General features: G+C 34.1%; 1 protein-coding gene across 1 annotated transcript; it reads right to left on the reverse strand.

Moving 5' to 3' along the window:
- Positions 1 to 10610: 10610 nt before the first annotated feature.
- LOC126739964 (huntingtin-interacting protein K) lies at positions 10611 to 11390 on the reverse strand. The gene is made up of 2 exons (XM_050445805.1): positions 11055 to 11390; positions 10611 to 10784 (listed from the first exon to the last, which is right to left on the reverse strand). Exons 1-2 carry the CDS (start codon positions 11283 to 11285, stop codon positions 10656 to 10658), a joined length of 360 nt encoding a protein of 119 aa, XP_050301762.1. The 5' UTR covers positions 11286 to 11390; the 3' UTR covers positions 10611 to 10655.
- Between the last annotated feature and the right edge of the window lie 93 nt (positions 11391 to 11483).

Consider the following 11483-nt stretch of genomic DNA (forward strand, 5'->3'; position numbering starts at 1 on the left):
AAATAATTACTTTTACAATTATTTTTAAGTTAAAATATTTACAAATTGCTTGTAATTTTATTTTATTTACTATCGATTTATTGATCATCATGACAGACAACGATAATAATACTGCGAATAATGCTGCAGAAATAGAACCATATAAACTATCAGAAATTTTCTCAATAATTCCTGAGTTTGAAGGAGATCAAATTTTTCTTCAAACATTTCTTAATGCTTGCGATTGTGCTTATAACATGTCCACCAGAAATCAGAAACATCTATTAGTAATTCATATCAAAAATAAATTACGCGGAAGAGCAGCACAGCTAATAAGCTCTAGAAACCCTTTATCATACTCAGAAATAAAGCATCTACTTAACTCTCATTTTGGTGATACTAGAGACCTATCCTCACTCATTCAGGACTTGCAACGCATTAAACAAATAACAAACGAATCTCCTTTAACATTCCTAAATCGTGTTCAGACCTTAAATGCAAAAATGCATACAAATATTCAGAAATCTAATTTGTCAACTGACGAAAAACAAGCACAAATAACCCTAATCGAATCAATGGCACTCAGTACCTTACTAACAGGATTAGAACCCAGAATTGGTCATATCATTCGAGCAAGTAACCCAAGAGATCTTTTAGAAGCCCAGGTTCGCATAAGACGTGAACTTCAACTGTCTTACTTTGAAAATCAAAAAGCTGTTAAACCGAACCCTCCTAAACCAATTCCTAATCAACCAATAAACAAAAGACCCAATCTTCAACCACCCAAATGTCATTCATGTGGCCGCATTGGTCATTATGCTAATGAATGTCGCTCACAACAACGACCAAATTATTTTCAAAATGGCAATAACAACAATTTCCAAAGACCCCTCTTTAATAACAATCAGCCTAATCCTATTCAACAAAATAGACCCAATGAACAAAGACCCCACTTTTCATCTTCTAACCCACAACCAAATAATTTTCAATCACGTCCTTCAGTAATACAAAGAAATCCAAATGTAAATCCCGACAAGTTTAGAGCCCATTTTGTCAATCGCGATCCTAACTATGAAAATAGCTACCCTAATAACTATTATCAATCACACGATAGATATGATTTTCCCTCAGAATTCAACCAATACGATCAATCAGCAGATCAGATCGATATCCAAAATTATCAGGATTTTCTATCCCTATCCAATCAAAACCACCCACCAGACCTTACGTCCAATATGACCCACGAATAAGAAAACCAGTCAGAAATGACAGAAATCCAAGACCAAATTCAGACATTGAATCTAGACGATTTCGACCCGTTGCTGAATTTCCCGGAACAGAATTTTATGTAAACCCCCTTTTAACAGTCAATCCTAAAAACTTATACTACATTACAGACGCGACAAATACCTTAAAACTATTAATCGATACAGGTGCAGGTATTTCAATATTTAAACAAAATGCCGTGAAAAATTTTGAACAACGTTTTCCCGAAAAAGTTTCTATCCAAGGTATTACCGCTGAAAAACTTCTTATTACAGAATCGACCCTTGTACCCTTTAAAGTCGGAGACCCACATAAAGTCTATATATACAATTTAGATATTGATTTTGACGGAATCTTAGGTCTTGATTTTTTGGAACATTATAAATGCACTATTGATTTAAACAACAAACAATTAATAACTTATTTTAAAACCGTGCCACTTTACAAAATTGAGAAATCTACAGAATTTAAAGAAGAGAGTTCTTCCTCTAAAAGTAATTATCCAAATAAAATTAATATTCCAGCCAGAACAGAACAAATATTCAAACTTAAATGCAATCTCTCAAATACAGACGCTATTTTATCTAGACAAGAAATCGAAAAAGTCCACATCCCTAATGCTTTAGTTCACATAAATACAAATGGTGAATTTTTTACGTCAATAGTCAATGCTAATGCTATCCCCAAAAGTATAGAATTTTCCGATATTCAAATTGAACCTTTTGTTTCACATACCCTATTAAATTACAATACTTCTGAAATTCAATCCAACTCTTCCAGCAATCGAATTAAGAATATCAAAAACCAACTTCGCACAGAACATCTAAACTAAGAAGAAACTGAACTTATTACTAATCTTTGTCTTGAATACGAAGACATATTTTATCTCGAAGGCGATATACTTTCTTTCACTAATGAAATCAAGCATCAAATCGAAACAAATAATGCCAGGCCCATTTTCACTAAGTCCTATAGATACCCTCACGTCCATAAAGAGGAAGTAAAATCCCAAGTAAGCAAAATGCTAGATCAAGGCATTATCAGGCCCTCTATTTCTCTAAAACGGTCATTATGAGTTCATCAGAATGCCGTTTGGTCTTAAAAATGCCCCGTCCACCTTCCCACGCGTCATGGACAATATCCTCCTTGGCATTTTAAATGAACGCTGTCTTGTCTATATGGACGATATAATCGTTTACTCATTTACAATTCACGATCATATTAACCGACTAACCGATGTTTTCAAACGCCTAAGGAAATCCAACCTTAAAATTCAACCAGACAAGTGTGAGTTCCTTAGAAAAGAAGTAGCTTACCTTGGCCATTTGATAACACAAGAAGGAGTAAAACCAAATCCCGGAAAAATTAAATGCATAAAAAATTTTCCAACATTAAAATCTCCAAAAGATATTAAGTCCTTCCTTGGTCTTACTGGCTATTATCGACGGTTTATCCCAAATTTCGCCAAAATTTCTAAACCATTAACAAGATTACTCCAAAAGGATGTACCTTTTGACTTTGATGCAGATTGCAGACATGCTTTCGACGAGCTCAAAAATGCGTTAATTTCAGACCCAATTTTAATATATCCAAATTTCGATGAACCATTCCTTCTAACCACTGATGCGAGTGCATATGCAATAGGCGCTGTCCTATCTCAAGGCCCCGTTGGCAAAGATTTACCCATTGCCTTTGCGTCAAGAACACTATGCAGTGCTGAAACAAAATATTCCACCATTGAAAGGGAACTCCTTGCAATTGTGTGGGCAGTAAAGCAATTTCGTCCATACCCTTATGGAAGAAAATTTACTCTAGTCACTGACCATCGCCCTCTCACGTGGCTCTTTTCAATTAAAGACCCCGGAAGCAGATTAGCACGCTGGCGTTTAAAGTTAGAAGAATATAACTACAAAATTATTCATAAACCTGGAAAAGTAAACAAAAACGCGGACGCCCTTTCTAGAATTAAAATTAATCATTTTCAAGATTGCTCAAATTTTCAAAAGAAGATTTCAATTTTCGCTTCAAACGAAGACGATTCTGACTCAACCCTAAGTGCTGATGAAAAATCAGATGAAGTAATAGTAGACGATAAAAAAATAACTGAAGAATATAATAATTTTGCCCATTTATACGAAACAATATCTTTAATTGACTACTCTAAAATCGAAATTTCAAATGAACAACTTTTAGAAAATACTCATAAAAGAATAGTCACCTTTTTTTGGCAAAACAAACTAGAAGAGCTTCATCATAAAATATTAGATGATATCTTTGAAGAAGACGCTAACTTTGGAGCAAACCAAATTAATATATTTTCTAGCAGATCTGTCAAAAACCGAAATTATCTAATAATTCCCCTTCCTTTCGATCCTGAAATGGTAGTTCAGCATTTGTTTTACGTGATTTATACGGGACAAAATAAATTTGATATGTCAATCACTTATTACGTCGAAAACCGCCTTGAATTACCTATTTTAGAAATTTTATCTTACGTTTTCGCCGACAAAGACATTAAAATCAAAATTTGCCAAAATCTCATTAAAACTCCCGACGCTGACGAAATTCCCCAAATTCTAGATCATTACCATCGCGGTAAAACTAACTTACACCGTGGTATAAATGAAACGACACGTCGAATAAAAGAAAAATACAATTGGCCAGGTCTTTCAAAAGACGTTGAAAATCTTATAAAATCATACGAAACCTGTCAAAAAGTTAAAGCCTGTAGGAAAAACCTAAACAACCCTCTTGTAATAACCGAAACTCCTAAAACACCATTTGAACGTATTAATCTCGATATTTATAAATACCCAACTAGAAATTACGCACTGACCATATGAGATGAACTCACTAAATTTACGCAGGCATACCCTTTAAGTGACAAAACTGCCAAAACAGTAATCAACACCCTTCTATTATTCTTTTAACATTATGGCACTCCCTTAAGGATCCATGCAGATTATGGCCGTGAATTTGACAATATCCTTATGAAAGATCTTTGCGAACTCTATGAGATAAAACTAACATTTTCTAGTGTAAGCCACCCTCAATCCAATGGCTCAATCGAAAGATTCCATGCAACTTTAGGAGAAATGATTCGGGCTAATCAAGCCGAAAATCCAAACGATCACCCTTTCAACATATTACCATATGCTGTTATTTGTTATAACAACACAAAAAATAAAACACATGGATTCACATCATATGAGCTTATTTTTGGGCATACGTCCTCCAGACCTCCTGAAACCATCTATAATGAAAAAGCTTTAATATCTAAATATGTACGAGACTTAAGCAATCGAATGCAATACTTCTATAAAGTTGCACGATCTAAAACTGATAGAAAAAAAGAAAAAGCTAAGGAACGTTTTGATCAACATCTTTCCCAAAACCCTCCAAACTATCAAGTAGGTAATAAAGTATATATTAAAGAATCTCAAATTGCAAATAAAGCAGCGAATAAGTTTAACGGACCCTTTGAAATTCTCGAATTTCTTAAAAACTCAGCAATTGTATTAAACCCCCAAACAAATCAAAAATCAAAAATAAAATTTGATAGAATGAAACCTTATCATGAGTAAATTCTCTTTCAGATTCTTCGGACGGCTTCCAGTCATCCTTTGCCAATATTCCATAACACCGATCAACAATACCATTGGAATCTTCTTTCACGAAGAATCAAAATTAAAAATTTCTAATAACAAATGGACCCTTCTTGTTTATAAAGATTTAGAACTAATAAAAAATACAATAGAAAATAATGATAAAATACTAAACAACCTGTTAAACACCCTCGATGAAGACGTACCTTAAATGTTAGCTTTTAAGACGGAAGTCCAAACTCACGTTAGTCTCCTTAGACAAATATCAAACTGCATAAATCAAAAATACTCAGACATTATGGTTGACACACGCAAAAACATTTTTAGAGAAAAACGTGGATTAATAAACGGTATGGGATCAATTTGGAAATCCATAACTGGAAATCTAGATGCCTCAGACGGTGAATATTTTAATGAATGGATAGACAAACTAGCACGTGACGAACATGAACTAGAGAACCTCTTAAAAAATCAAATTTCCGTAACAACCTCAGTAATAAAGAACTTTAACGCCACCATCCAAAAACTTCAAGTTGACGAGGAAACATTTAATAAAGATATAGAAGAAATTAGGAATTCAATAATAAGGATATTTCTGATCAGCTTAAATACTACTCATCCCAAATCGCAATTTTAAACATTTGTGAATCATTAATGGAGAGCTATTCATTTATTGAAAACTATCTTAATGATGTCATAAATGCAATAACTTTCGCAAGATTAAAAATACTACATAGTTCAATCATAACCCCGCAAGACTTAATTGAGTCCTTAAAGCACATATCACAATCATTACAAACCAATAACCTTCCATTACCAATCTACACTTCTAGTGTGGCTCAATATCTTGATATAATAGAACTACAAGCATACCAAATAGATTCTAGAATAATTTTTGTTCTCAACATACCACTGGTAGATCCTGAAAAATATACTTTGTTTAATTTGTATCCAATTCCAATATTGGATAGTCGAACAGGTCTTCATCATATTTTAACTACATCATATAAACACATTGCGCGAAATGATGATTCACTGTTGTATGTAACAATCCGGAACCTAGCAACATGTAAATCTCTTGGAGAAAGAACAAAACTATGTTCCAGTATTCTTCCATATCCAATAGACACAGACGCCATCTGTGAAGCCCAACTCCTCAGACAACTAAGTAATCTACCCAGGACATGCCAGACTTCCATAATACTTGCAAAAGATTACAACATCCAAGAAATTAGCCAAAACTTATGGCTAATAGCCGTTGCTGACCCTCTTCCCATAACAATCAAATGTGGTACCAGAGATATCGTCACGAAAATCACTAACAACAATACACTCTTGAAACTCCAACCTGAATGTAATGCATTTGTTGGCAGCACGAGAATCCACGCCCAAAAACAGATTGACACACATGACAACATCACTTATAGCAGTCATCCAGTTATTATACCCTATAGCTGCTGTGACCACATACCAGAAAAAATACATTTGCCCGATTTGAAACCACTTAAACTGAATAAATTGAACGTAGAAGACCTCAACATAGCACAACATAAGCTAAACCAATATTCTGACGAACTGGACCGGCTCATAAAGCAACCTTTTGTTAACAAACACATAAGCTGGTTTACTATTGTAACAATAATCTTGATTGTAGTATTGCTCATCCTCTACATCACCTGTAAATGCAAAAAACGAAGAAATCTCAAAATAGGAATCGCCACTTCAAGCGATGACTATCCTTCTTCACCACCTAAGCATCCAGGCAATACTTTTACCAGACAATGGAGGAAGATCCTTCCCAGAAGAAGACCAAGCATCCATATTGGAGATCTCGTAGAAGAGGAAGAAGAACTAGAGCTCAACCCGAACAAACAGATGTGTTAAAAAGTCGCTGTCACCCATCAACTTTTTTCTTAATGGGGGAGCTGTTATATCCAATTTTCCCACAACAAATGTCACCTTCACAAAGTCACCCAGTCCTTGGTTCTCACCGGATCAAATAACACTTATCTAAACCAGATAAGTCACTTCCCAGACGCCGGATCAGCAGACACCCACACACACGGTCAACCAAGATGCCTGTTCCCACTGAATCGGCATATTTTACGTATAAATAGGATCACAAAAACTATTGTATAAGATTTTATTAGATTAGACTCTTTAAGTTAAGTCATGATACTGTAATTTTTGAAACTTATAATTTTATAATAAAAAATATTTTTTAAAAAAAGTAATTTTTAAATCAGTGATATAACATATATACAGGGTTACTGGTGATTCGATACATTCCTTTGGAGATGTGATAGGGGAGGGGGTAAGAAGTAAATTGAACCCTAATATGTATTATGCAAAAGTTGATAGTTTTCGACATATTTAATTTTTTCTGTTTTTCTTCAAAATGTAGACCTTAGTGGTTTAAAAGGCAGTTTCTAGAAAATCCGCTGTATATTTTTTTAACTTTTTAGGCAAAATACATGCTCAACACAATAGTGTTACGTTTGTAATGGCAAAAGTCCCGCAAATAGTTGTAACCATAGGTAAATTCTCGATGCAAAGTGTAATTTTTTTTTCTTAAATAAAATACTACACTTTCTAGTGGATATTTGGATATTTTTTGAAAAAAAATTATGCTACATTCTTCAAAATTTACGTAAAAATTTCTTATTATCTAAGCTAACTCATAGGCTATAAATGTTACCAAAAATTTTAACAGAATTTTGTATTTTTATTATTAATAGTAAGAACGCACTTGAAAAATGCCAAGTGGTATTTACTTCTATGGTATTTAAGTACTATAGCAACAATATGTTTTTTTAATTTTATTGTTAAAAATTTGATGTGTAGATAGTCTGACAGCAATAATTGTTGTGGAAAGTAGTTAAATTACGAGTTTCGAGTTTATTTTGCTCGTGTTTTCAAAGAAGGTATTCTATTGGTTTCTGCGCTATGGCCACGTTTACTAACGCTGAATATGCAGATATTATGTTTGTTTTATGGGTTTTGCAATGGTAATGCCGCGGAGTCTCGCCGAGAATACCAACGTCGCTTTCCGAACCGCCGCATTCCAAATGTCCGTGTTTTCGCTTCGACCTACCGAGCTATCGCTGAAACTGGATCCGTAAAACCAAGAAGAGGTGACGCTGGCGCTCCTCGCGTATATCGAGCAGAAGATGAGGAGGAAATATTAAGACATTTTAAAGACGATCCAACCACATCCACTAATGCCGTAGCGCAGCAAACAGGATCATCGCAATGGAAAGTTTGGTCCACGATTCGGCAAATGGGAAGCCATCCTTACCATTATACGCCTGTCCAAGGATTGAAAGAAGGGGACCCGATAAGAAGGGTAGAATTCTGCAGATTTATTATAAATTCTGATGCAGACAACAGAACTTTTTTAACCGACATTTTGTGGACAGACGAGTCAAAGTTTAGTCATGAGAGCATTACAAATTTTCATAACCTTCATTTTTGGGCCGAAGAAAATCCCCGTTTAACAAGAGAAACCAGTTTTCAAAGAAAGTTTTCTGTAAATGTGTGGATGGGACTTATTGGCCGGGATGTAATAGGACCACATTTTTTCCCAGACCATTTAAACGGGGATATTTATGAAAATTTTTTACGACATGACCTACAAGATCTTTTTGACGATATTCCTCTCGCCGTTAGAGGACGAATGATATTTCAACATGACGGCTGTCCAGCTCATTTTCGGCGGTCAGTTCGGCAGTTCCTGGATGAACGTTTCCCAAATTGTTGGATTGGTAGGTCAGGTCCAATAGCTTGGCCAGCACGAAGCCCTGATTTAACCCCGCTTCATTTTATAGCATATGGATTATAGCATATGGGGTCAAATGAAAGCACTGGTTTATGCAACCCCAATAATTACCCGGGAAGATCTTATCCAAAGAATAACCAACGCTGCCCAGCAGATCAGGAATACCATAACAACTAGAACAACAAAGACTGAAATGAGAAGGCGCTGCCGAGCCTGTATTCGCAATAGAGGCTCTCATTTTGAACAAGATTTGTGAAGGTAAATACTGATAAATGCGTTACTTTACAATTTATAATAAAAATACAAACCCATGTCACCTAACTTTTAAGCATTTGTATCCTGTGAGCTAGCTTAGGTAATAAGGAAGTTTTAAGGAAATTTTGAAGAATGTAGCATAGTTTTTTTTCAAAAAATATCCACTAGAAAGTGTAGTATTTTATTTAAGAAAAAAAAATTACACTTTGCATCGAGAATTTACCTATGGTTACAACTATTTGCGGGACTTTTGCCATTACAAACGTAACAAAAAGTTAAAAAAATATTCAGCGGATTTTCTAGAAACTGCCTTTTAAACCACTAAGGTCTACATTTTGAAGAAAAACAGAAAAAATTAAATATGTCGAAAACTATCAACTTTTGCATAATACATATTAGGGTTCAATTTACTTCTTACCCCCTCCCCTATCACATCTCCAAAGGAATGTATCGAATTACCAGTAACCCTGTATATTCTTATATATATATATGTATATAAGAATATATTTTTGTATATTTTGACAAATATATATAAATATATACATATACATATTAGATCCTGTATATTATTATATTTATTATTATTATTTATTATATTTTATATGCAAAATATACAAAAATGTATTAAGCCTAATATTTTTGAAGAATTGTAAAATCACAAATGGTCTTCATTAGCTCCTTATTTAACATTTTCAGGTACAACAGATTGAGGATAAGACTCCAGGAGGTGGCAAGTCTCCAGTTTTTATGAAACATATGAATTAAAAAAATTACATAAAAATATCTTCGCAAATAATAATTATAGTTAAGATTATTTTGCATTCATCACTAAATTATCTTTTTATTATTATTATATATTTATCCGTTTGCACCTAAAACGGCCAAGAGTAAAGTAACTGCTGTTACACAACACAAAACATCAACAAATAATAATTTTAGACTATGATATTTCCCATGATAAGCATCAACATCGTAGAAAAGTTAAAATTTTCCGGCTCGAATATTTTTAAATGTGGCTTTGACCCATTCTGTGAAAAATCCGCGAAATTCGTCCTAGTCAGAATGAAGCTTAATGCTTGGACATATATGATCAAATGACAGGTATGTCTCTATGTCAGTGCTTCACACACATGAAATTAAAAAGTTAGGTTAAGTTATTTAAAACGTAAACATCCCAATTTGTACCACAATTTCCTAAAAAATAAAACGGCTTTCTAGTTGCCAACATGAATTTCCGCTTGTTAAGCTGCACAAGAAATATCATCAATAAAAGGTCATTTCAACGATTCTATTCTGCAGATTCAAAAATCGTGTGTACCACAGACGGTTCGACCTTAGTGGCCTGGCATCCAAAACAAGATTTTCCCTATGAATGTACTAGGACCCTGCCGGAGGAGAAAAGTAAGGAGCACCCTTCTGTCTTGAAGACTCAATTGACTCCAGAGCTCTTATCAATATTCAATAAAAAAACTCCTGAACAAGCCAGAGCCGAACTTATGAATATCACACATACCACAAAGCATAGGTGGTTCCCGAGGGCAAGAGACAAGAAAGCTAAGAAAACTCCTATGGATCGTCCATATTTGTAATTTATAACATTAGTTATTATAGTTGTATATAATATATATATCTATCTAATATATATTTATTAGATGATTTTTTTCTGGCATTTTTGTTTTGAGGATGTGACATGGCTGTTGTTAATAGAAATAAAATAATACAACTGCTATTTATAAAAGAGTTATTAATTATAAACAACTTATTTTGGTACATTAATTAGTAAGGGAGATCAAAGCATTAACAATACTTCCATGATTTTCTCTCAATGTTCGTTCGGCTATAGATCTTGATATTTCCATTTCTCTTACTATTAGGTCCACATCCTCCTTTTTAATAGAAACCTAAAAAAAAAGAATTGATTTATTATCATCTATAGAAAAATTGCAAGTGAAGATGTACAGATGGTGGGAACCTGGTAAAAGTCCTTTATATTGACAAGGAAACTGAAAATAAATTATATGTATAATGGAAGACATAAGGCACTTGTATTAACTTAAAGTCTAAAGATTAGGACCATCTTTAATAATAAAGCCTTTTAAGTGTCATGTTTTGTTTAATTTAAAGTATAGCCGAATTACTTAATTTCAACTTGTAATATTTCAACTGAGTACCTTCAGTAGCTCTTTTTCCCTGGCCTGTTTTTCTAGCGCAGCCTGATTTCTTCGGTCACCGATAGCCGAAATAGCATTCGCAACGTCTTGAGTGGAAATTTCCTTTTCCTCAGCGTAATCCGTTACTTTTTCAAGATCCGCAGCCCCACTATCATATTTAACCTGTTTCTTCTGCTGGGATTTTTCGCTATTTTCATCGGAGGTTCCATTAACTGGGTCCTCGTCCGCCATTGTTTGTCAGTTAAAATCGTTTCCTTGAGGACCCTAAAGAAAAAGTGGATTTTGTTGCTTTACTTTGTCAAAGTTATGAGGTTACGAGGTTGCTTGTCCAAATTTTGAGGTTATTTATTATTTGGAAACTGGGAGTGCTTAGAGTCCTTTGTAGCATTTTTTCTAAGGTTATGTCATATGTCAGTTATATGTCCACAG

The sequence above is a fragment of the Anthonomus grandis genome, chromosome 8 (assembly GCF_022605725.1).
Source record: "Anthonomus grandis grandis chromosome 8, icAntGran1.3, whole genome shotgun sequence".
NCBI classification, from domain to species: Eukaryota; Metazoa; Arthropoda; class Insecta; order Coleoptera; family Curculionidae; genus Anthonomus; species Anthonomus grandis.

Excerpts from the sequence above, each read along its gene's own strand:
- LOC126739964 (XM_050445805.1), bottom strand. The coding sequence starts at position 11,285 with ATGGCGGACGAGGACCCAGTTAATGGAACCTCCGATGAAAATAGCGAA. Across the intron at positions 10,785-11,054 it reads GGGAAAAAGAGCTACTGAAG|GTTTCTATTAAAAAGGAGGA; the intron begins GTACTCAGTTGA and ends CTTTTTTTTTAG.